This window comes from Maylandia zebra, linkage group LG14 (assembly GCF_041146795.1).
Source record: "Maylandia zebra isolate NMK-2024a linkage group LG14, Mzebra_GT3a, whole genome shotgun sequence".
Lineage (NCBI taxonomy): Eukaryota > Metazoa > Chordata > Actinopteri > Cichliformes > Cichlidae > Maylandia > Maylandia zebra.
This window is the reverse complement of record NC_135180.1, coordinates 17,244,225-17,270,960: the sequence shown is the minus strand read 5'-3', so window position 1 is coordinate 17,270,960 and position 26,736 is coordinate 17,244,225. Positions and strand designations below refer to the sequence as shown.

The 26,736-nt window shown below is 41.3% G+C and overlaps 2 protein-coding genes across 7 annotated transcripts in view; one reads left to right on the top strand and one right to left on the bottom strand.

Annotated features, from left to right (window-relative positions):
- The window catches only part of LOC101487321 (galactosylgalactosylxylosylprotein 3-beta-glucuronosyltransferase 1), an 89,078-nt gene extending 75,263 nt beyond the window's left edge, over positions 1–13,815 (top strand). For all 4 annotated transcript variants that reach the window (XM_076892365.1, XM_004543926.4, XM_076892364.1 and 1 more), the window contains 4 exons: positions 27–538; positions 6,218–6,514; positions 10,164–10,266; positions 10,571–13,815. In XM_076892365.1, the coding sequence (XP_076748480.1) occupies positions 27–538; positions 6,218–6,514; positions 10,164–10,250 (896 nt within the window). In that variant the 3' untranslated portion in view covers positions 10,251–10,266; positions 10,571–13,815. The remainder of the gene's footprint in view (positions 1–26; positions 539–6,217; positions 6,515–10,163; positions 10,267–10,570) is intronic.
- A 318-nt stretch (positions 13,816–14,133) lies between these two features.
- The window catches only part of LOC101487802 (beta-galactosidase-1-like protein 2), a 29,897-nt gene continuing 17,294 nt past the window's right edge, over positions 14,134–26,736 (bottom strand). For 2 of the 3 annotated variants that reach the window (XM_076892359.1, XM_004543928.6), the window contains exons 10-19: positions 24,725–24,868; positions 23,828–23,908; positions 22,172–22,278; positions 20,765–20,911; positions 20,480–20,551; positions 20,050–20,128; positions 19,805–19,892; positions 17,244–17,358; positions 16,439–16,555; positions 14,137–14,995 (exon numbers count right to left, since the gene is read on the bottom strand). In XM_076892359.1, coding sequence (XP_076748474.1) covers positions 14,909–14,995; positions 16,439–16,555; positions 17,244–17,358; positions 19,805–19,892; positions 20,050–20,128; positions 20,480–20,551; positions 20,765–20,911; positions 22,172–22,278; positions 23,828–23,908; positions 24,725–24,868 — 1,037 coding nt within the window. In that variant the 3' untranslated portion in view covers positions 14,137–14,908. Of the gene's footprint in view, positions 14,996–16,438; positions 16,556–17,243; positions 17,359–19,804; positions 19,893–20,049; positions 20,129–20,479; positions 20,552–20,764; positions 20,912–22,171; positions 22,279–23,827; positions 23,909–24,724; positions 24,869–26,736 lie in introns of all 3 variants that reach the window. The other variant, XM_076892358.1, reaches the window with a different exon arrangement.

Sequence of the window (26,736 nt, the reverse complement as noted above, 5' to 3'; positions counted from 1 at the left end):
ATGTCTTCTTATCCCCACATCTACAGATGATGGCGTCGAGGGCAAGAGGGAGGCAGGTGGCCAGGCGCAGGACTCCAAGGAATACTGTGCCTCAGATAAGGACATTGTGGAGGTGGTGAGGACAGAGTATGTGTACACTCGGCCTCCGCCCTGGTCGGATGTGCTGCCCACAATCCACATCATCACCCCCACATATAGCCGGCCCGTTCAGAAAGCTGAGCTGACACGGCTAGCAAACACCTTCCTCCATGTCCCCAACCTGCACTGGATCTTGGTGGAGGATTCCCAAAGGAGAACGCCTCTTGTCACACGACTCCTCCGAGAAACGGGACTAAACTACACCCATCTCAATGTAGAGACACCCAGGAACTATAAGCTGCGAGGTGACACTCGGGATCCCAGAATTCCAAGAGGGACTATGCAGCGGAATCTGGCCTTGCGGTGGTTGAGGGAGACGTTCAACGCCAACAACAGCCAGCCGGGAATCGTCTACTTTGCTGATGATGATAACACATACAGCCTGGAGCTGTTTGAGGAGGTCAGTGGCTGAATTGTAATAAACATAACAAAGTTGAGGACACATTCACGTTGTTTGTGGGCAGGAATCAGAAAGCGTACAGCCCACACCCCCAGTATGAACACGAAGAGAACTTATAGTTTGAAAACTAAGCAGAAACGCCAATCCAGCTTTAACTGTGTCCAAACTGCTGGTTGTCTCTGTGTACTCTGGCTTCCACCCACAGTCCAAACACATATACAGTGGAACCCCGACTTACGAAATTAATTCATTCTCGAGGATCTTTCATAAGTCGAAATTTTTCGCAAGCCGAAGCACCCATCGCGCCTTTTGAGTGAACAATAGGCTATAGGCTAATTGCTAACTGCAACAACAATACGTCGTTTAAGTGGAACAGCGAAACGCAAGTAGAAAAGCCAAGGGGTTGTCACATGATTCGGAAGGCATTGTGGGCATTGTAGGCATTCTGGGCTCAGCCAATCAGAGCCAGCGGATTTCATATACCGGGCATTTTGTCCTAACACGGGCAGAAATATTGCCGCTAAGTGCCTTCGTAACTGGAATTTTTCGGTAAATGGGGTATTCGTAAGTTGGGGTTCCACCGTAGTTAGTTCATGAATCTGAACTGTCCAAGAGTGTGAATGATTGCCTGTCTCTCTGTTTTTACTCCGAGACAGATTGGTCACCTGTCCAGGGTGTATCCCTGCCTCTCTCCATGAGATAGGCTTCATGATAACTCCATGAAGCTAACTGAGTAATTGTTCTTAAAAATATCAGTGCAAGTACATTTGCAGATGTAGGTTTTTGTTCAAACATACACTATGCATGTACTCAGATCAAAATGTGATATCATTTTAAAATCGTCCCTAATATTCATGTTTGGTGGGGCAGTCGCAGCACTTTCACCAACTTGGCAAATATGCTGCCAGCTCTTATCTAGTTATAAAAAAAAATCTGTTACTCTCAAGCTCCATTAATCTTTCAGATGCTCCACTTGAGTTTCTGAAACACTAACCACGTGCAGAGTTGATGATGGGTATTTCTGGGGGAATAAGAAAGGCCTTAAAGCTCAGAAGCCATTCAGCTATCAGAGGAATGACTGGAATTCTTAACAATGTATTAAAATCATTTTATGCACTGCATTAAAAATAACGGATTGCACCTTTAAATAGTTATGTGAGCAATATATTGTGTCTGTGCTTTTTGGCATACAATGTGTATTCTTTAGAGAAAAAGGACACTGGACATTTTTAAGTTCTATATAAAATAATTCTTGATATACTGCATGGAGTGCCATATATTATCTATCTGTGTTGTTATATACTCACCGTTACAGGAGAAGTGGTGAGGCGTGGGCGGATTTGAACCATAAATTCTTAGTTGAAGTACTTTAAACTCTTAACAAGCACAGTTGGTATCTGAAGCCAGTTGGGAGAAGTTTGGGCATGTAATTAGTACATCTCAGGCCATCCATCTTGACATCAGTTGAATTACCTGAGCGGACACGGTCTAGGTCCTCCGAGTATGTGCCTCAAGTCTTGTTAGTAGTGCCGACAGGAGCCGTAGTAAATGGAGCGCTGGTATTGACGGGGCCTGTCATTACCTTTCCCTGGGAATCAGCCAAAGCGCTTGGTCTCGCTCAAAGGCTCTCCATCACCTCCAATGGGCCTATTTATGGTCCAGAGTAATGGCCCCAAGGGGCACGGAGAGAGTCATGGAGAGGGAAAGGCAACACAGAAAAGAATAAACAAAAAAAAGAGGTGACAGTAAGATAGACAGGGCATGGAGAGTTGGCTATTACTGCAGTAAAGATGGCAAATGTTATTAAACAGGGACTCAACAGGTAGACACATGGGTGACCCCTTCACCATGAAAAAAATCGAAAAAAGCAGTGAATCATTTGCATTTACTAATTGGCAGCGCAATACTGCAATACACAAGTTGTACTTTGAAATGTTCTCCTGTCTTTTGCAAACTAATATTGTTAATGTCACTGAGATTTAGACTAACTAGACACTTTATTAGATACACATTGCTGGTGCTGGGTTACACCTCGTTTTGCCCTAATTGTTTGTGGCATAGATTCAATACTGGAAGCTTCCTCTGAGATTTTGTCATTTTCAACTGCACATCCACTTTTCGATGATCCATGCTTTCACCGGGCAATGTTTTTCCAATCTTCTAATCTTCTATTGTTCAACTGTAGTGAGACCATATGACACAATGCTCTGTGGCAGCAGGGTAAAGTCATTGTCATCAGCTGCTATAGAGGACACTGCCATTACTGCCACCGACACATAGCCGCTATCTGAATTCAATCTCAGTCTTTCATTCCAGCAGCAGTTACTTTGGCAGACTTTGGTGCATACAGACTGTTATTAAGAGCCTAGTTTTTAGGTCAAGGCTTAATGAAAACTTTATGAAAAATTCATGTACCACAGTAAAGACCTACATACAGTATATTATTGAGGCCTCATGAGATGTGCTTTATTCCCAAACTCCAAAAAAAGAGAAACCTATTTACTGTTTATCATGCTATTGTTAAGACTACTCCAATTTAGCTGTCAGGCAGGCTGTCGGCCACTTAAATCCAAGAGAAAGGAGCAAACCAGCAGTTTAACAGAGCTGGATGATATTGACAAAAATATAGCATCCAGACACATCAGTCTTATCATTATATTTGACTACTGGGGATTTGAAAAATGCATTTATTCTCACAACAAACAACCCAAATAATAAAGACATACTAAAAAAAATCTCTACGTTAGCATTTGAAGATCAGATAGAATGGTTGCTTATGCAAGCCAATGTGTCTCTTTGATTTTCTTTATTGTTGGTTGTGTAATTTGAATCCTATAATGAGGATAGATTTTCTAATGAAATGAACAGGATTCCAAAACCCAACCATGTACTATGTAGATTTAAGTATGCACATTTCTATTGTTTGGATCAAAGAAAGAAACAAAAAACAAAAGAACTTAATCCACAGGCACTACCAGCTGCAGCAGTGGATGACCCTTCTGTTTCTGTTATCTTCTCTGCACCCTTAAGGATTGATTAATGCATCTGGATGCTTGCCTTCTTTTCTCTGCTAGAGTTTGGGGCTCTTGTTTTTTTTTTTCCCTGCTGTCAACAATTCTGCATTCAAACACGAAGCTTAAATGCACACATTGGCATCCAGTCACAAACTAAAACATCACTGAAGAGAAAAAAGAAAAGAAAAGCTGTATAGATACATCAGATTCACCAGAATGAGGCGGGGTGGGGGTGACTTGGGGGTGGGGAGGGGGACTTGGTTGCATTTTCATTTGCTTGGCTGCCGGCTAAAGAGGGATTTGTGCTACTTTACTCCAGCTGATATTCCCAACAGAAGCAGCAGGCGTTCTCATTTTCACATGGTCTGTGTAGATGGGGAAAGTGACAAACCTCTTCACGCTGCCTGTAAAGAGCCTGATTCATTGCTTGTTTCCTATTGTTTTGAGTTATACTGTTAGGAAAGGGACGCAGGCAGGTATTTTTTGGGCAAGATGATGGATAACTTTACTTGTGGCCGGACTGTAAAAGTGTGAAAAAAACAAGCAAAAGTTGAGACTATCTTCAGGACAAAACAGCAGCTTTTAAGACTCAAACTCAGATGTTTATTAAGGAACAGCCTATTCTCACTCCTAAATCTTCACCCTGACCAGCTGATTAAATATAAAACGTGATAATGGTGCGCAGTAGGCGAAAAAACACCCTTTGCAGCTGCAACAAGCTTCCTCAACTGCTTCCGAAGCACTTCCTGATCTACAATAGTGACATCAGCTCGCTACATTTAACAACAGTTTCATGGCATCTGTTTCCATTATGGTCTACCTGACAACTCTGTGTGTTCGAGTGTGATATCAAAAGGTCCAGCGCAGGCATTGTTGTGAGATGATGTTGGGAGTGAACCCACCCCCTAAGCAGGAAAAGAAAAAAAATGAGCATGAAAATCCCTTCCATGCGTGAGTGAAGCCTCAAAGTTAAGATTCATTTATTAAGTGTAAACCGTGAAAGAATCAAGCAACAATTTGGTGACCGGAAACTACCAAATTTCTAAATGTTGTTTTCCCAACAAAACCCTGTTGATAAAAAGGCAGGATAATGTCATTTAATCTCAGCTTTGAGGCGAAGCCCATTAAGCGTAGCAAAGAATGCAACTCTCTGATACACAACAAGCTACAAAAATATACAGCCCCTCCCTATAAATTATCACTATCATATACGCACATGCATGTAAGCTTTTAATTTACAGAGCTCATTAAGATAGTACAGACAGCTCAAGCTTATCTGGGTGAGTCGAACAGTCATTTCCCCCGAAGCTCAAATCCAATCATTCCCATAAGCCCCCGGGCTGCTTCATGCTGTTCAAACCACTTCTCTCTGGTCACCCAAGCTCTTCGCGCAGCAGCCCATCAGATCACACACCAACCTAACGCAGCAACTCATGCGCACTGCGATATTTGCATGTGATTTGCACAAAATCGCAATCTACAAATACACATTTAGACAAGTAAGCTTGTGTTAATATAGTGCAATGTCGCAACAGCAGTCATTTCAGTGCCTGAGACATAAAGATCGTACAGCATTATAGAGGAAAGCCCACTGTTCCCGTGTGAGCAAGCGCTTGCTTGGGAGTGGAGAAGAGGGGGTCTTTATAACAAGAACAAACTTCAAGCAGAACCAGAGTCAGAGAGAGCAGCCATCTGCCAAACCCAAATTGGAAGCTTGTTCCTCAGGAGACGAGCCTGAGAGCTGAAGGCTCTACTTCCCATTCCACTTTTGACAACTATAGGAGCCACAAGCACGTCTGCACCCTGTATAAGAGTGAAGTGCTCTGTCGGGGTAATAATGCACTATATAACGTCATTAAGATATGATGGGCTTGGTCCTTATGTGGAGACATATTTCATGTTCTGTTCTGACGGGGAGCATATGGTTATGGATATTGCCTCCATGTGTTCTCCTATCATCTATGCACGGAGGCGCTCTCTCTTACAGACACACACACACACCTTTATTTTAAATTTGGCCTTCCTATGGAGAGGCACCGGCATCATTATTTCTGCTGCATTGAGTTTGATTAAATGACTTTGCTGTTTCTAAACCTTCCTCTTCCCTCATTATAAAAATGTACCTTTTATGGCTGCAGCAGCTCTTTCTAGAATAGCGAAGACTCGCTGAGCAGCAGACAAAGAAGAGGGCGGCAAAATCGTTTGATGCTGGAAGATTAAAGGACGGGGGGGGGGGGGGGGGGGGGGGGTTAAAGAAAAGAAGAAGAAGAAGAAGAAAATGGTGGCTCTGCGCCTTAAAGAATTTCCTCAGTCATCCAGATACCAGGGCCACTTGCTCTAATGGCTCTGCTACTTCAAGCCCTCTTGGCACTGCCCCGCACTTACTCGCTTTAGATGCCTAATTATCTCATTGTAGGGCAGCTGTTGAACAGTGTGTGTGATCTGCCTTCATCTGACAGCATGTCAGCTTCGCAGGCCACAATAGCTTGGTCAATATTCTTTCGGAATGAATAGCAGCAGCAACTCTAAAAAGCTTCTGTCCGTGCTCTGCTGTAAAGCCAGCAGCTGATGCTCAAATACTGTTTCGCTGTCATGTATGGTTTTTCAGTTGACTAATTTGCTGTCTTCCCTTGTCTGTTTCTTCCCCCCTCTCTCCTCTCGCTAGATGAGATCGACTCGGAAGGTTTCTGTGTGGCCTGTGGCTTTTGTGGGTGGCTTGAGGTACGAATCCCCCAAGGTCAATGCAGCCGGTAAGGTCTACGGCTGGAAGACGGTGTTTGACCCCCATCGGCCCTTTGCCATCGACATGGCTGGCTTTGCCATCAACCTGAGGCTCATCCTCTTCAAGCCACAGGCGTATTTTAAGCTTCGCGGGGTGAAGGGAGGTTACCAGGAGAGCAGCTTGCTCCGGGAGCTTGTCACACTCAACGACCTGGAGCCGAAAGCAGCCAATTGCACTAAGGTAATTTCCTTGATTTTGGGGGTTAGTTTTTCACATGTTTACTGATGTTAAGCAGCTTGCCTTGAGCGGTTTGTATTTCAGGGATTTGCTTCACTGTTTGCTTCAAACAGTGAAGGCTCTCTGTCTTGTAGAATTAAAATCCTACAAGACAGAGAGCCTTAAACACCACTCTGCTTTTTTTTTTCCATGTAAAGGGTCACAAGCTTTACAGGCTCGGAACCGCATGATTTGAAATGTTGTGGAATAATGGTGTAACATAAAAAGCGAAATGGAAAAAACTCATGTAAAGGACCACAAACCTGTTATGATGTAAATGTACTTATCACAACTTACCAGAGCATTATAAAATAACGACACTAACGCTAAGCTGGCTTCATACTCCGTTTCTGATTCTAATGGGGACAGCAGTACAAAATATATTTGGTATCCAATTTTCAAGACTATAAAGTATCATGTGGCAGGGCGTGGTCTGTAGCGCCGCTGCTGGGAGGCTAACACACCGAAGCTGCCTCAGCTCATCACGCCTCCCCTGCATTTAAGTCTGTACTGGGTTTTGAGTTGTTGTTGTTGTGTGTGTGTGTGTGTGTGTGTGTGTGTGTGTGTGTGTGCGCGCGCGCGGCTGGAGCTGAAAAGCTGCAGCCAAGGAATGTTACTGAGAAGAGTAACCGAGAATAAAAGTGTAACAAAGTGAACCATGTGGTCAGGTCTGCCGTGCATCGTTTGCATACCAATCATGCAGTATTGTGCTTCCAAGGAGCTTCACATAGTGGGGGTTTTTCACTTTTTTGTAGCTATTGGTCAAGTGGTCATCACCAATAGTTCCCCAGGACTTCTGAACACTTTTAAAAGTTTTTCTTTTTTGTTTTGTTTTTTGTTCATTTTCAATCCTAATGATTTTCTTCAAGATTCAAGATTCTTTATTTGTCACATGCATAGTTATACGAGTACAACACACAGTGAAATGTAGCCTGACACACTCCTCAACTGTGCAAAAAGAGAGAACATATACAGGAGGACATTATGTGCAGTAAGTAGCATTATGTGCAGCAAGTAAGTGAATTATGTACATTAAGTGAATTACATAAATAAGACAGTCTGGAAACTTTAAATTGAAAATATGAAAAATGTACATTGTGCGGGTGGGTGTTAAAGTGTCTAGTGCTGTAGTGAGGCTCAGAAGAGTCAGGCTGGGATGTGTTAAGAATAAGTCCTGTCTCAGTCACTTATGGATGCTTATGGATGCTTGTGGATGCTGGGGGGGTCGGGGGTGGTCCTCAGTTGTCGAAGGTGGTAAAGGCGCTGCCTAGCCTTGTTTTGGACTGGACCAGGTTTATGCCATTTGTGTGTCCGCTTGACTTCTATAGATTCAATAAATTTTTTATATATATTGCTAACTCACAAAAACGATTACTGCAAGGCACTTTATATTGTAAGGTAAAGATGCTAATTATTATGGAGAAGATCCCAACAATCAGACAACCCCTATGTGAAAGCCATTGGTGACAGCAGGGAGGAGAAACTCCCTTTTAGCAGCGTCCAGGAGAACCAGGCTGAGGGGAGAAGGGAGGGAGGAAGGAGAGAAGACACACTGTGGAAGAGAGACAAATTTTAATAATATTTAATGATTAAATGCAAAGCGGTGTATAAACACAGACTGAAAAGAGGTGAGTGAAGAAACACTCATCAGTGCATCACGGGAATCCCCGCTCCATAGAACCATTATGCCTGTGCATAACCCGCCTTGACAAGTTTATATGTTTTTAAGTGCTGAATCATCCCACGACATGAATTTCACCAATCATTTAGACTAAGAAGAAAGAGCGGAAAGAAATCCACAATATGTTTTCTCGCAGCGTTAAAATCAAGCCCCCTGCTGAGCACCACGGTCGGCAACAAAGAGAATTATTATTAGTTTTCACAAGTTATGTAATAGTCATTTTTTTCCCTCTCTTTTTGCTGCTTAACACTATTGGAGCCAAACTGTTGTGATTATGCAGAAAAAATAAAAGCATTAGCAATGAGAGTGTGACTTTCTATAAATAATCGAGATCGTCAGAGAAGCTGTTCGTAACAACAAAACACAGAAAGTCTCCTTCATAAGAGAGGTCTTATTAATTATTAAAGAAAAAGTTTGACATTTTAGTGCACATGCTTACTTATATATGACATTTTAGAGCTGCTGTTTCTTTCCTTCCAGCCTTTGAGCTAAAGATAAGCCAACTGGCTCCTGGCTTTTGGATTTAGAATAAACAAACTTAATTGACTGAGCCCTCACCCCCAGTCCTCTCTCTGGGGAAAAGAAAAAAAATCCTAGTCCTCTTTGAGAGTCAGAAGGTGATGTATTTCATGAAAAAACTTGATGGTTTTCTAATGGTCAGAGTGTCTATAAGTTTAAGGCTCTTGCAAAAAAGTTGGAAATCATTGATTATATTTCCCAGGCTGCCCTCGTGCTCTCTTGCACATCCACACACACACTTGAGTCAGTAGCTTGAGGCTAACAGCAGCAGCAGCAACACAATTTTTTCTCAGTACCCGTTCCACCATTCCTGCTTATGGCCAGTGGTTTGGGTCACTTCACTCTCTCAGGGCAATGGGGAGTCAGCCAGAGGGCTTGAGCTAGCCAATATCCACACCACAACCACCCCCACACACGCGCACAAATAGACGCACACACACAAATACAGATACATGTAGAGAGAGCGAAAGAAGAGAAAGGAAGGGCCAGTTTTCTCCCCTGTTTTTCTCTGCCATTCAGAGGGCCAAATGAAAAGAGGGGATTCAGAGGAGGGCCGAGAGAACGGAATTGGAGTCGATGGAGAAGCGAGGACGTCGGGGTGTCACGCTGATTACAGATGAGTGCAGGGACGGACTGAAGGGCGGGAGCGAAAGGGTTAGGGGGAGACAAAAAAAAGATGGAAAATCGTGCTCGGGCATCTCTCTTCCTCATAATCTACCACTTCAGATGTAGGTTTGATAATTAACCCCCCCTGCGCACACATACAGACACACACACACCTGAGCAAAGTGGGAGTGGACTCCTGGCGTATCTCACACGAGCCCAATGCATAATTCATGACCAGCGCTGCGGCAAGATGAAAGGAGGAAGGGTTCCAGCACAGTGGAGAGGAGAGGAGGGGGGAGAACATGAGCTTGACACTTACAGTTTCTTCTCTCTCCCTGTTTTTCTTTTGCCGTCCTTTTCCTGGATGTTTGTATGCTCTCTGTGGGCATACAAATAGTACACCCGGAGGAAGTGTGCAAAGAGCTGCACCACAAAAACAAAGGAGCTTACACAAACTGTGGTGTGAAAACATTTTATAAAACTAGGCTGTCATTCGGTGGTAGCCATTAACCCCATGGCAAGGAGAGAACTCTTTTACACAAGCTAAACTCAGAGGGCTTCATCATATTTGTAAGATAAAGCACTCCTGTGGTCTCCTGTCACTCCCTTCTAATGCAGGGTTCACACTCAAGTAGCTCTTTGCACATAGGTGGGGGGGCTGGAGCTATAAGGGAAATTGAATGTTTTTGAAGAAGATGAGGCGGAGTGGGAGCTGACCGGGGAGCAGACTGAATGGGTGCATTAAGGGAGCGGCATGTCACTAATGTTCCTGCTTGTTTATCTCCATGCTGTTTTTTTTCTCACCAGATACTCGTTTGGCACACGAGAACAGAGAAACCCGTCCTTGTAAACGAGGGAAAAAAGGGATTCACAGACCCCAATGTGGAGATCTGACTGCGTTCCCGCCACAGTAAGTCTGCGCTTACTGAGCCAAGAGTTGTTACTGAGCTCAACCTTTTGTTCACTGGCAAGCTTCATTTACAAATAAGGTGAATTTAGGAGGTTAGCATCACCTGATCTCGCCTGGTTAGCCTGTAAAAGGAGCATTTATCATTAATGTTTCCTGATACGCCATTCAGTCATTTTCAGTGACCCTCTATTAAAGTCCAATTAGCTGCTGTCCATTATTAAATGTCGCCAAGGAAATAAACAGGTTTACTGAGATTAAATCTTGGTGATCTTTTTTCAACCCGTCTTAATCCTTTCCATTGCAGGTGGCTGGCCTCTGAGCTGAGAAGGGAGAAAACGGCTAAGCTTCTCGATAAGTGCTCACATCTTAATCACGAGGAAAAGGAAAAAAAGGAGGTGGGGGGCATTTAAAGAGGGACTTAATCCTCTTGACTCAATCTGACATTTTTTGTTTAAAAAAATATGGACCAAAACAGTACATAATGTATTGTATTAAAGCACAGATTATAGCAAAAAGGCAGCAGATATTTGTCAGGTCTGCCACCGATGTGCAGAGGAGACAACAGCAAAGGAAGCCTCGCAGGGTTGGTGGGGTGGCAGGGGGGGCGGTGGTGAACAATGGCCCGCTGAGGACAGCCTAACAAAAGAGACAGCACAATACGAAGAAGGAAAAAAAAAGCATACAGACAGCGGATTCAGCCAAACAAGTGTTTTAAGAAATATCCACCTCAAATTTAAAAGAACAAAAAAAGAGGAAATAAAAGACAAATGGGGCTGGATCTGCACATCGTATCCCCCCCTGAGAAATTCCTCATGGATTTAAGGACACGGCCCACATCATCCGCCTGGATAAAAAAACAACACACAAGAAAAAAACACCACTCCGAGGAGAAAGACGCCTGATGTGGATTTTTCCTTTTTGAGCGAACGCAAACATAGACAGGGAAGGAAACTTCTTCATTTCGGTTTGCTTTAAGTTCATTTAACTGGTTTAGGCGTTTCACATGCACTTGGCTTGCTAGTTCAATACTACTGACTCTTGCCTACATTTACTCTGTCCATTTTATAGTCATCCATCATAACTCGTACACTTGAAGACAGACTGCTGTTGCACACGTACCCCTCTGTGCTTCGAAGCTGAACTGTACAAGTAAGCATCAGAAACCTAACACTCTCCCTAGCACTTAAAAACACACAAATGTTCCTCTGTGACGACATGTATAAATACTAATTGAATATGAGAAGAGTCAGAGGAGGGGTTTGACAGATGCATTGTAATTACTGTATTTCTATGTAAAGAAGAAGAAGAAAGAGTCCCTTTCCCTGGTAAATTCCTTAGAACGACACACAACAAGGCACAGGTTCACAATGGGTTCAACACATGGAAAGAGTAATAGCACATCAGCATCATTAACGTGGCAGATTCACAACCGCTGCCCTGACACCCCCCTCCAAATCTACCCTTGACTTCATCTGCTGTAACTTTGTGAGGTTTTTGCAATGCAGAAAAACTCAATGATTTAATATTTCCCTTTATCTGTGCACAAGCACACGCACATCTGCCCCGGACCTCATAAGTCTGCTGTGTATAGCCCCCCCCCCCCAAAAAAAGAAGGATGAAGCGGCATCAGAGCCTACACAGTTGGTTTTCACAAAGCCTGTCACTTCCTGTTAGCGCTAAAGACCCCCCCCCCCTCAACCCCAAAACATAGAGAATTATTATTATTAGTTATGGCCTCCACATATGAAATCAAATATTAAACCCAAGCCTAAAGTAACAGTGGGCTACAAGAAGAAAAGCACAATGAAAATCAGTGTTATTTTTGCTAAAGATCTGGCAGTGAGGTGATGTGTGTTAGCATCCATGGATGTCAAGAAATGGAGTCTCTGCTCCTCTGAACATTAGACATCAGTAGGTACGACGCTGCGCTGCTGAAAGTTATTCTGCATCTCGTATAATAGAGTCTCTCCTCTGCTTGATAAATCATCCATCTTAGACACAGCGGTGGCTCTCTTATCTGACGCTGGCCAGCAGAAGTAGCTGGAGATAATTCAAGAAAGAACTGAGCCTCTGTGCTGTTGCTAGATTATCTATGTCCTCCCCCCACCTCCTAAAAAGAAAAAAAGAAAAACGAAACAAAACACCCAGACCATCCTCCATAACCCAGCACACACAGCCAACTCAAAACACCCTACTGCCCCCATGAACACGTACAAGCCGCAGAACCCGTGTTATTGCAGATTTCACTTTGGATGCGATAAGATACACACGCAGACAAAGGCTGTTTGGTATCTCTAAAATAACACAGGCCGTTTCCACTGACTGCATGATATTACACCGCAGCCACGGAGAGATCGCTATCCTCCCATTATTTATTCAAAATCAAATTTAATATATTTATTTATATATTTATTTCAAGCTTGGATGTGCAATTCAGTCATGCCAGGGTTTTGCCCTTTAATCTGTATTTTCCAGTAAACAGCATGCACATATACACTACACTGTACACAGGGACGATTACACAGATCAATAACAGGTTGAAGGTGCCAGGAGGACCGTAGCACTGCTGCTGGCTGAGCTCTACTTGAGATGTGTTAAAAGTCAATGACAGAATCCATCTGAAAAGTTTGCTTTTTACGAGTGAAACAAAATGTTCCAAATGCTGCGTTTGTGCAGGCGAACAAATGCGATGTGGGGTACAGACGAGGCAGTGGTGAGTTCAGAACAATGATGCTGCGATGTCAGGACAGTTTAAATCAGGGGTGTCAAATATAAGGCCCAGGGACCAGAATTGACCTGCAAAGACTCCAGTCTGGAAAATGTGAATGACTGTATAGATTTTCATAGGTTTTGTGGCTTTTCCTGTTAATGAAGACCCCCCCATTTGTAGTATGCTAAAGTTATTAAGTAATAAATAAACAATTCATTGACAGAAATTTCCCATTTTCTCAGTATCTACTATATAAATTTGTCATTTAATAAAATATGTTTTGAATTAAAACTTTATATTTTATAATTACAGGCCAGTCTGGGCAATGAATTGTCAGAACTTTTCCAGTAATTATTAATATTTAGCATGTCATTTCACTGCTCCAGCCCATTTAAGATCAAAGTAGCTTCTTTGCGGCCCACGATGTGAAATGAATTTGACATCCCTGGTTTAAAAAGGCTTCAACGTCAGAGTGATGCTGTTTCAACTTTGCCCTTCATCTGATCCCAGCTGATGACGCATCAAGCAGTATGTGATACAGCATTAGTCTGTTATAAAGTAACCGTCCTGCAATGTGCAGCAACATCAACACTGAAAGTCATTTAAAGAACATAACCCCTCTGAGGGCGTTTAAAAGGCACAATACACTTTACACACACGCATGCACACACACAGACACAAAGTCCTCCCTTTTCATCATCTCCACCGTCATCTTTCAGCCTCATGCGATTCACATTTTATGCATGTGACTCTTAAGGTTGTTTATTTGCCACAGCAATTCTGTCTCAGAGAAAGATGTTAGTTGAATCCAGATAAATAAATCACTGAGAACAACCTCACCTGGCTCTGTGTATTGTGTCCAGTGGATGCCTCTGTACTGTCTGTTGTACTGCATGTAATTTCCCCCTCAGAGTGAAGACGTTTAGGGCTCAAAGTCTGGATAAAAGTTTTGCTTTCATGCTATTGTTGTTGTAACCAGTGCATTTTTTGTGCTACTATATAAAATGGTTTTTGCCAAACTTTATGTCTACATACATCTTGCTTGTGTTTCCAGCTGTTTGTAAATCCATTGATTAGATCAAGTGTTGGACTTAATGCATCAGGTTACCTAGTTCAAATGAAGATTGAGACATTTTTCATAGTGCACATTTGAGGTATATGTTTTTTTATTTCCCCCCAAAAAATTATTAATTTAACACAAGTTAGTGGGCTCATACTGAGCTTTGAGGACAGAGACTAAGTATCGATCCAATACCAATATCAGCACTACCAAAACGATCAATATTTTGATCGATCCACCCACCTCTAATCGATCTAGAATGCATTGCTTTCCTGTAGTATGTCTTCAAAGAAAATCCCTGATGATGACCAGACACATGACAGGTTTTCATAAAAAGGAAAAGAGATTTTCAGAGACACTTTGTGTGCATGACCTATCCACAGAAGCACACAACATATCATCAGAAGGTATATTTGAAAAGCAAACAGAGTCAATAAATAAATAAAACAATTTAAAGGTTTCCTCGGCCTTGGTTAGTGGCAGAGAGGTCAAACAACTCTTTATTCACACATTGTTGTTATACAGTCTGGATGCAAGCAATAAATTAAGTCTTTCAGAGGAAGAACATTTATTATAATCAAGTTCACTCTCCTTCCGTTTCTTGATCTCCAATTACGTTTCAGGGTTTAAGGTTAAATCTGTTAAGAAAATAAATAAAAACAAAGCTGCAAACACACAGTAATGAGGAACTGCTGTGAGGAAGTTGGTTACACAGCTGCATTGCTGATGTCGTGCTCACTGACGTGTCAGTCTTGAGTGTTTTTGAGTTGCAGAAAGGCGTCAGTGCAGCTTACAGCGGTCGTGTCCTCCCACGCTATCCTCCCATCCTCCTCCCTCTTCCTCTCTTAATCCACCCTTCCCTCTTGTTCTCCTCACTGGACATCAATAGTCATGCCATAGTCTGGGCTGCTGGCGAACTGGATCTTACCATCGGTTTCCTGCTCTTCAAACACTATGACCTATGACAAGTCAAAAACATTGCATACCGGCTTATTTGAGGTCATGAAAGTACAGTAAGTGTGGGTGTTTAAGAACTAATGTCAACATACGCACACTAAGAGAGGAGAAAACAGGGAGAAAGAGCAGAAATAAAGTTGCAGAGTTGAACAAAACAGATGACTGAAAACTGCAGCGTATGACCGCCAATATGTTTTGTCATATTAGTGGAGCTCATATAAAATAGCATGTGCATATTATATTATATTATATTATATTATAAATAGTGGAGAAAAATCTAAAAAATGTTGTAGAGAAGGGAAAAAATCTGCATAGAACTAAATAAATACACAGATAGTTTTGTACGCACACATTCACTGGCCACTATGTTATGGACGACTTGCTAGTATCAGGTTGGACCCCCTTTGCCTTCAAAACGGCCTGAATTATTCATGGCACAGATTCAAGATAGTGATGGAAACATACATGATTGATGTTGGTCCATGCTGACATGATAGGATGATGTGCTGCAGATTTGCCAGCTAAATCTTCATGATGTCAATAAACACATCCCAAAGATGCTCTACTGGACTAAGATCTGGTTACCGTGGAGCCCAGTTGAGAACAATAAACTCATTGTCACATTAAAGAAACCAGTCTGAGATTACCTGAGTTTTTTGAGATGGTGTGTAATCCTGTTGGAAGCAGGCACCAAAGGATGGGTTCACTGTGGTAATAATAGGATGGCAACAATACTCAGGTAGGGCTGTGGCATTTAAACAATGCTCACTGTAAAAATATCCCCCACACCATGACGCCACCACCAGCAAATTGATACCACCACTGATACAAGACAGTGAGTCTTAAAGTTCTGACCCTGCCATGAATGCTGTGGCAGAAACCAGGACTTGGCAGAGCAGAAAACATTTTTCTAATCTTCTTCTATTTTTCAATTTTGTTGCATCTGTACAAACTGTAGCCCTTGTTTCTTGCTCTCAGCTAACAAGAGTGGGAGCCGGTGTGGTCATTTGGTGCTTTAACCGATCAGCTTCAATAAATGATGAACTGTCCTTTCAGAGATGCTCTTCTGCACGCCTCGATTGTTATGAGTGGTTATTCGAGTTTAGCGATTCTCCTCTGATGTCCTCTGATGTCCTGCATCAGAAAAGAAAACTACTGCTCACTGTATAATTGATCTTATTTTCAGACCATTCGCTGTAAACCCTACAGATGTTTGTGTGGAAAGATCACAGTGTAAGCGGTTTCTGATAAAAATTCAGATCAGCCTGTCTGGCACCAACAACCATGAAGTCACTTAAATCACCTTTTTCCCTCATTCTGACTCAGTTTCAACTGCACCAGGTCGTCTTCACTAGGTCTCTTGACTCTAGCTAAAGTGTGTAAAACAGACTTTAAACAGATTTTCTAAACGGTAAGCACATGTGTTTCTGGAGAAGACACAGTACCTGGTTGTCACCCCTGTGAAGCCAGGGTCCTGGGACATAGAGAGTTTGCTGAGGACCAGTGGACCAGTAACGTCCCAGATTCTTGCCATTGATGAACACAACACCTTTGCTCCAACCCTGTGAACACAACCAGTTCCCCATTACAGTGCGTAACGATATTAAAATATTAAAAGAAAAAAACATGTTCCCGACTACCAATAGTAGGTGGACTTACTCATGCCTTACTGAACATCCTTTTCTCCTAAAAACCTCTTTAGAAATTGTCCGATCTCACTAGCAGAGCGAAAGAATAATATCATTGTGTAAATTTGCCCACTGAATTATAAACGAGTCAGCATGCAATCAAGCCATTTATCTGAGCATGTTTTACAGATGTGTATTAACTATGAAATAAAGACTAATTCATTAAATCAACATTCATGACAGTAATTAGAAAACCAAAAGTCAAAGTCGATTATCACTCCCCAAAATGAAATTCAGTGAAAAGCTGATCTCCTAACAGATGTCTGCTCTAAACTGAATTTCTAGCTTAATGTCAGAATTCGTAACAGATTAGAGGAGAGATCCCCCTGATAACACGGTGACGACAGCTTTAGATTGTTTATGTGAAACTTCTGTGTTTCTGTCATCTAGAAGAATCAAAACTCGAAATTCATGCAAAATAAACATCAAGAAAAAATACTTTTAAATTTGAATTTGTGTCAAAAAAAACAAACACCACTCAAATCTGTGAAGTTAGTGAGGATATCATTTCTAATGATGTTTTCCCATTTTGTACAATGGTGAAATCAACTGAATCACTCACAGGGAGTTTGATGAAGGTGTCTTGAGGTGAGCCGTTCACATAGAGTCTGCTGTGGAAAAACCCTGGGAAGGAGGGCTGATGGCGCATGGACATCCAGTGACCTGCACTCTCCAGTCTGTGAAGAATGAATAAAAAGTACAAATGTGAGTTATGTGATATAAATCTGACTAAAAAAAATCACTTTTAGCAGGCCTGTTTGTCCGCCAGCAGCATATCACGTCCTTCATACAACATTTATTTTGCTAGCAGTGGAATATGCAGATGTATTTACACACTTCACTTTTTTAACAAGTAAGTGAATTCAAAAGGTTACAGTGATATAAGACCAGAATTTCTTCTCCGGGTAGGAATCTGCAGCTTTCATTGGTACAATGCTTTAGGACTTGACATTTTCAGCGCGGTGCTGAGGTAAGAAATTTTATTTTGAAGCTATACAGCGAGAAATACACTAGATTTGCAATTAAAATGTTACTAGGAAAAAATAAAGACCTCTAACAGGCTGACAGAGTAACCCTAGTGTTCATTAGCAATGAGAAAAACTAAATAAATAAATTGCAGTGTGGGGTACAAATGTGGAGCACAAATATGGCAATATGAGAGGGGATTCTAATAATGCAATCATGAGGGAAAAGCATTTGGTCCATGCAGAGTGCCACCTCCTGCAAAATGGCCTTTTAATGTTTGACTGTAGTGTTGTGCTTCCATGTATAGAAACCACCAGACCCGATGACCATAATGGCATTGATGGCACATTCAAGGTAGGTAGGTCATAGCATCAAAAAACTGCAAGCTGAACTCTCTGAAAATAACACAGATCAGTTTCCACTGCAGAGCTATGTTCAGTTCTTGCATTTGTGTGGCCTGCCCTTGAAGGTAAAAGCCTCAAAGAACATTTCCAGAAAAACAGCAAACATACTGCAGTATTCAATGCCTGCTCTGTTTATCCATGCTAGTCCATTTCTACCCTCAGTGCCTCTTTGTCTTTGCAGTAATTTTGATGTTTTGGAGCTCTTGTAAGACCTAGGATGAAAAGGAAGGACACTCAGGACACAGGTATGAAGGGGATAAATTATCACCCAGCTCAGTTTATTCTTTAACAGAACATATTTATGCTCATTCAGCAGGTCTGCTAATTTATCCAGATAAAGCTTATGCTTATGCAAGAAGCCTGGAGAACTATTTTTGAAGACTACTTAAAGAATCTATAGAAAAACTTGTCTAAGAGAGTTCAGGCTGTGTCAAAGAATAAAGGTAGTCATACCAAATATTGACTTTTAAGCTTCTAACAAACTTCTAACAAAATATAAAGAAATCAGGGTTGGTGCAAGACTTTTACATAGTACTGTATGTTTTTAATGACATTTTGTTGTGTGTTCAACACTTATCTATGACATGGTTGTCCTTGGGCATGGAATTGGCATTTTATATATTGACTTGCCTTTAGAGCCACTAAGTGCTACTAACTCATTGGACCACCACATATTGGGTTAAAGTATTAAAAAGTACAGTTGATGTTTAAAGAGAGCAGAGTGAGGTGGGAACTCATTTTTGTGACTGACCCTCTTGGTTATGCATTTCTGCCAGTTCTTTTCTCGGTGTGCAAAATCTAGGGAGGGAAATATTGAAATCAAGTGTGCAAATATATTTACTAACATTTCCTAAACACAATTTACTGCAAAGCGTGGCGATACTTAACTCCAAAAAAAGAATGTCTTATTCTTTGGTCCTGAAATGGTGCCAATTATTGCTGCACTTAGGAGCCACCTCAGAGGTGTAAGGGTCCGTGCTAGAAGAGAGAGACGCTTCTCCACTCGTGCCAATTTATTTGGAACATCGGACAAAGATGTGATTAAAAACATATCATTTACAAAGTTTGCTCAATGAACTCAGAGATGACCTGGAACCTCCAACCTGAAGGAGTCACAAGATACCAGTGACAACCAAACTTCCAGTTTTTGCCAGCAGATTCTTTTCAACATATTGCGAGTGCTATCTCACAACCTGCAACTGGTTCCAACAGGAAAGTACGGCAGAACGGCGAGAACAGAGGGATGACAATGTTGACTTTGAACCCTACAATTTAACCGTAGAATTTTGAACTTATCATTTCAGGACCATGGAAAGTGCAAGTAGTTTTCACAGTGCTCAGTGTGCCATTAAATCTGCAAACCTGTTGTTTTTACTAAACAAATCCATCTCTCAAACCCATCCCTTGCAGTTATTGGCAGATTTAACATGTCTTATTGAAATCAAGTGACTGTGTTTAGAAAACAGCACAACTTTTGTACATCACTTGTAAAACTAACCCCGCCTGTCAGCGTTATTTGGGGATTATGCTCACACTTTATTTTTGCCCCATTTAGTAAATCTGGTCCTTAATGCTTTTAACTGAAGATGTTTTTGATGGTTTTTTTGTTTTGCATTCTGGCATCATCTCCCCACTATCAGGATGGTGATAAGCAGGATTATTACTAAATGGATTGGATAAGAAAAGGCAAGTTTAAAGACGGGGAAACACAAACGTTGGTGGGGAAACTGAATAATAACTGACACATACAAACCTGTTTACAAAGGCAGGCTTCATATCCAGACTGTGAATATTGAAGTCTCGGAGGGTGTGCTCGTTTAGCAGAATATCGCCAACAAGACCTGAAAGGTGAGTCAAAGCTGCTTCAGTTTCTTTATGGATCTTAAAACAATGTTAATGAGTTTCTCTAAGGGTCTCAAATAAAAGGAAAAGATTTCAAGGCAAGACTCGTCTGACTGGAATGTCTGCAGAGCCATCTGTTTGTTAAACTGCTTGCACCTTTGCGCTGTTCATCCAGGGTTTTTCCATAATTCACTCTTCCACAGTTCTCCACCAGTAAGCCCAGAGTTCTTTTTCCCTTCAGTGGGAAAATACATAAAACATTAAGGGGCATTAATAGAAGAACAGCAGCATTAGCACACAAAAAAAATCCATTCAGTTGTTTTGATTTTAGCAACTCATCAAGGCTGATGTGTGTCTACTGTTTTCTGTAAGGCTCAAGGTGACTTTCTCATTTGTTAGGATAAACAGTTGTTTGAAAATTTGCTGTTGGCTTAATACTGGGACCCAGCTGCCAAAAAAAACACCCAGCAGCATCCCCTGAAGCTTTCAGATGCTGCATTCTGTTAAATATTTACAACTTTATTCTTTTCAAACAGCCAACTGTGTCACATTTTCACAGAGAAGGACAGACAGACTCAAAAGTTACCTTCCCATCAGGTACAGCAAGTTCTTGCACCGTATAGTCCAAAACGCCTACAAAATGTTTATCCACAAAAACCTGGGGAAAAGAAGGAAAGTTGAACATAGATGTTTTTGTCTTTCACTGCATTCAATCTTTCCTGAGAACTGCCCACTAATACCAGACCAAATGGTCGCAGCCTTGACTTGTAATCCACAAGTACGCTGATCAGGAAATCGCAGCTTTCTAGGTCCAAATGTTGTCACAAAGACTGTGGATGGACTGTGTGTGTGTCTGTCTTCCTGTCCTTACCAGAGCTCTGTCTCTGACATTGTTCTGCGACTTGAGAGCTCCGCCACTGGTGATGGTGGTCTCATAGAGCGTGTAGCCATATGACTGACCATTGTTATTGTTCACGGGGAGATTCTCCATGTTCACCGGCCTCTCCGACTTGAAAGGCTACAAGATATGCATAAGACAGGTATTTTAACACACAGCATAAATACATATATATACAGTTTGTGTGTGAAATTCGGATTTTTAAAAATATGAATGAATAAAATACAAGATAACCTCTCTCAATACAGATTTGATAAGTCTTCCACTTGCAATATGACCTGATGTTAGTGTTTACCATTAACATTGGCGCTTTCCTATCTGCTGCTCTTTTATTCGGCAACAATCTCCTACCCTTGGGAGGCGCATTATCTACCTTTCACGAGACAATAACCACTCCCTGCTATGACACGATTAACCACATACCTCCAAATGCACAGATACAATATCAAGCTCAGACAACCCACTCAGCAGCTCTGGAGCGGCTAGAGAGAAAACATGCTTTTTAAACAAGGGTGTGCGGCTGGACAGGGGCACAGTAATTGCCGTCTCACAGGAAAGCAAATTATTGCGATGGGGAGTGAATAATTAATGTTGTAAGCAACTGCCAGACCTGCTACATCTGCTCTGAATATAAATGCCATTGAAGAACGAGGCGTAAATGGCTAAATTAGACTGGTAGACATGAAAATAAGCAGAAATGACAACACCACCTTAAAAGGTTGGTTGGTGTTTAACCTTAATTGTTTTCTTCTTCCTCCTCTTTAGCAAAGGGACATTTGTTTTTTTGTGCGTGTGTGTCGCATTCGGGCTTTTATTTCCACAACAATCTCTACAGTCATGAAGCTGCACACGGCTGATTTCTGCTGCTCCCCGAGCAGGCCGCCGGTGTAGTTAGGAGAAAATGTCTTGCTCCGAGCGCTGTTGTTCATTTTCTCGTTCAGACTTCTCACAATAGCAATTCACCAGAATCATTTAAAATTAGCCGGGACACGTGCCTTGTGTGATAATACTTTGTTTTTGGATCATTTAAAAAATGAGACACAAAAAAATGCTCAACTAAAGATGCATATAAACAAACCCCAAAGAGCACAGATGATTAATTTGACAAACTATAGCTAAAGTTCCTTATCATTTATCTTTTTATTATTATCATTAGGAGTTAGAAAAGCCAGAAAAGTGGCTACAAAAGTTAACAAAGGTAACAACCAAAGGCTAACAGTAAATTGTCTGTGAGCTTGGTTGAATTTCTTATGTATTCTCTCTGTAAACAACCTTGCAGCTTTGCTACACCGTGCAGATGAGCGTTGCTTCGTGAGACGCTGTTATTGTTTATTAATGCGTTCCCCATATTTTGGCACTCGCACTGCGGCTGTAGCTTACCTTGTCAGTGAAGCGCAGACTGTCCCACAGAGAGATGTGCTGCTGGATGACAGCGGGCTGGTATGCTCTCCGCTCATGAACAGGGGGCAGTTCAGGGAGAGGCTGAGCTGTGAAAACAAGGTGGGAAAAATAAGCATAGCCTGCAGTTTGGCTCTCTGTCCTTATCCTCTATTCACCACAAGGAGCTTTATTCTTTAGGGAGCTTTTGTAATTATAAAAGGAGTTTGCCTGCCTGTCAGAATTATCTGGACATGTTCTATACAGACGGGCGACGAATGAAATTCAAGTCTCTCTTAAGAAATTAACAAATATGTGGACCCTCTCACTGTAGTGGTCAAGGATTCAGCTTCTTCCTTTAGTTTGTCAGCTATTAAGAACAATTTTGAATACTGCTGCAAATACAAAGAAGATCTGTTACATCTGGCATGTGAATGATACACTGAAATAGAGAAAAGGTTGCTGGACATCCTCCTAGATTATTAAACCACGACCTCGTACAAGACTTTCATTCTCCAGCCTTTAGATGCTGTCCCTGAAAAACTGTTTGAACCTCCTTGGATGAGCCACAAAAAGTCCTCAGCAGCATCCAGTTTGCATTCCAGTTTACAGTCTCTTTACAACAATTAGCAGTGGTTGCCCATGCCCTCTAACAGCTTTTAAAGGTGTTAAAGCACACAGTGGAAGAAGTTTCACATGGCCAAGTGGTAACAGCTGGAATAGCCAACACCTTTTCTCTAAATATCTCTCTCACTGCCTCAGCGGTGGATCAAATCTAACATAAGATGACTAAGAACACATACAGACACTAACTACAGACTTAAGGCCTGCCTTAAATTCAATAATTTAAGTGATTTAATGTACCGTTCTGTAAGTGTGTTCTGTTGTTTATAGCAGCGAAATAATACGAAATGCCCAAAGAATATAAAATCATAGGCTTGTTTTAAGAGCCATGAACCTTGACAGAGTTCGGGCAGTCAAAGGTAAATCTAAAAAAAAAAACCACTCCAGGAAAAAGACACAGCTCTGACACAACGTACATGATGACAACCAAACAATAAAAACATATCAAGTTGATCTAATTAAGGAATTAGGTCATGTGTTCGCAGCTGCCGAGAAGAACACAGAGCAGTTTCAGACTCTCATATCCGGGCCATTGCTCATGCTCAGCAGACTACAAACCATAAGGATGAATCACGCACAGGCAGCCTTTCAAACTATCTTCAATCACCACGGTGTTGAGCAAATTATTAGCTTGTTGTGCTGAATTCAATCCCAGATTGCCGAAAGCTAGCCATAGCCACAGAACACTTGAGACTCCTGCACCCGACCGCAAAACCCTTGTTTTACAAAGAGGGAAAACTGCCTAACCAATAAACGTGACAGAAGGCCGAGGATGTAATTTTGAAGATGAGCAGTAATTGAGGGTCATTGACTTGGACACATTTCTGCCACACATGCACAAACCCTCAGACACACACACAAAAACATATCTGTAATCCATGCTTGTAATCATATGCAAAGTGATCCTGCTTTAGCCAACAGAGAACAGGTTCTACAAGGAGAATTTACTAAAGAGGGCGATGGAAGAAAAAGGAGGGGAAGAAGGAGCGATAGAAGATCTGGGAGCCCGTCTCGCCAGCAACGCACAACACTCACTGTGGTAGTGGCTGAATAAATTCCTCAGAAGATGGTACTTGTTGGTGTAATCCCCAGCCTCGGATAATGGAGCATCGTAATCTGAAAGATAATGCGCTATCAGAACATAGGCTCGGGAGGCAGAGAGGGAGGCAGAGATGCCTCTTACTGTGGCAGATGCTTTCACTGTGCGCCCCTATCAAACATCTCGAGGCAGCAGCGGGCCGAGACATATTGCACTTTATCTTGACAGAAAATGGAGGCTTTGTGAGGCAAAAAAGGTAAAAAGGCATTGGGAGAAATAAACACAAGTATGAGGGGCTGCTGAAGGTCAGAGGTGGCCTTGCCTACTGTGGAGCTTGTTTTTTTTAGAATTCTCCTCCTTTCTGAAGAACAAGGTCATTACAATGTTAAGTACCCTAGAGGAGGATATAAAACCCATTGTACCATCTTTAATTTACATTCCCGTGCATTTATTAGGTAATGAATTCATCTGTGTGCTCTGCATATTTATAAGTTTCAGGTCAGATGCTGCTGAGTAGAGATAGCACCATCTACAGACGTCTCAAACATCCTTATCATATTTTTTTTATCTACCAAACAACCTCCCATTTGTTTCAATGTAACAAGCTGACAGAATGAGACTATGTTTCCAATGAGTTATTATCTACATGACGCATGCAAATTTTAGCCTATTGTTGTGCAAAATCCGTGGGCTTTGATAAGTGTCACTAATTACGAATATGTGCCTGTGTTGAATCCTTGCAGCAGGGGCAAGTTAAAGCCTGACCAGCCAGCCATGTATAACTTCATTTTCCTTCCAGCTCTAGCAGAGAGGTTTGTTTATTCAAATGTCAGGAAATACTGGCCAGTGTGCTTTAGAAGCTCATGAAAGACAAACTGATTCGTTCCACATACCGTAGCTTGTTACCATGGGTTCAGGTGCCGGTAGTCCAACAGCAAAGGCCCCACTCATGAAGCCAAAATTTGTCCCCCCGTGGAACATGTAAAGGTTGATGGACATGTCCAGCTTAAGGATTTCGGTCACCACAGGTATCATTTCTGTCGAGAAAACCAAAATAAGGTTTAATTTAGCTGAAAGTTTCCCATATGACCAATGAGTGAAGCAGGGAATAACAAACAGGACTTTAAGTCACAAAAGGGGGAAAACAAATCCACACAGACTCGAATTTAATGAGCTAGAGCGGCTGTTTTAATACCCCTATTGCCCTCAGTGTCACTTTAACTGAAACACAAACCACAAATCCTATTACAGGAAACTATAATTTATTACGGGGCAATGCTCACACCCAAAAAATGGCCTATTTTCTTGCACAAATAAGCTTAATATATTTTGTAATGAACGTGGCTAAGAAGGTAATTAAGAATTTAAATTGAATTTTAGTAGTGTAACTGGACTGAGTTTAATGATTCTAATCAAGAGGCGTTAGCCTTTTTGAATAACAATCGGGCTAGGCGAGCAGTAGAGCTGGACTCGGCTGGTTTCATGGTGGCAGAACTCACTGTGACCAACTGCTGGGTGTGCTGCAGTCTGCAGAGCACTGAACTGTCAAGGACATGAATCCCCCTCTGAATATTTCAGTGTTCATTTCATTGCTGTGACAGTTTCTGCGTGGTGAGGGTTTTTCTTTCTCCCCATTTTCCTTTTCAGAGCATTTTTTTTTTGTTAAGATGCGGATGGCTGCTAGGAATGACAAGAGCAAAAAGGAGGCTTGAGGCACTGCAATCTTTTCAAGAAATAAGATGTTTCCAAGAGCACTCAGGATGATGATGCCATAGTGTCTGACTGCCATTAATCTCAACAATTGTGAAATAGGTGCTATCATTTACGTCATGACTGTGCATTAGACTATAAATAACACACACAACAGCAGCATATGGAGCATGCTATACAGCTGATATGTGGGGTACAATGTAGAGTTAAAGAGAGAATTCTTAGATTAAAAGACATGAAGATTTGCTGTTTTATACAACCCTGTTAAACATACATACACATATATACATATACACACATATATACATGTATACACATATATATTTCTGTACATTTGTGTATATATATCAGCAAATAGCTAATATATCAGTCAGGCCTGGGTAAAATATAAATAATAATACAATGTAATGATTTTTTAACCAATATAAACCATTATTTAATTTAAAACAGTACAAAGATAAGATATGAAATGATGAAAATAAGAAACTGCATTGCTTTATGAAACTGTACTGCACAAACTTGTTTATCCCAAAATACATAGGAAAACTCCATTAGTATTTACTTTTTCTGCCACTATATACTTTTGCTCCATTGAAATTTAATCCATTTCTATTTTTTTTATTCAAGTGCAACAATAAACCATTGTAATATGTACAAGTTACATTTAAATTAAATAAGTGAATTGCTATTTCTATACTTTTCCTGTGTTTGCTATAATTTCACATAAAAGTGTCAGAGATTGCAAATATAAAAAAGATTCCACAGGAATTTTGTCATTTTTGGCAAGGTCTCATTTGAAAAGAGATTTTAATTGCAAAGACAAAGATAAAATCAAAATTAAATAAATAAGTAAATGTCCTTTGCTCTTAAGCAGGCAGATATTGCATGAAACATGCATCACGTTATTTCTCATACAAAATACAAACCAGTATAGCAACACTATGGGAAACCCATGATGATGTCTTCCCACCAACAGAAATGTAGTGCACAACACTTGATCTGTATCAGTGTTTTTTTATCCGTTTATCTTTTGTGAGGCTGCAGGAAATACAGATAGGAACTCCTCCACCTCAGTTCAATAAAAATCAGTGAAGCATATCTTTGAACAATTCTGCAATTAAGAGCATGGTACACAGCCTCTGGTCTGTGATACTTGGCTTACAATCAACCAAGCATTAAAGCTATATAAATCTCT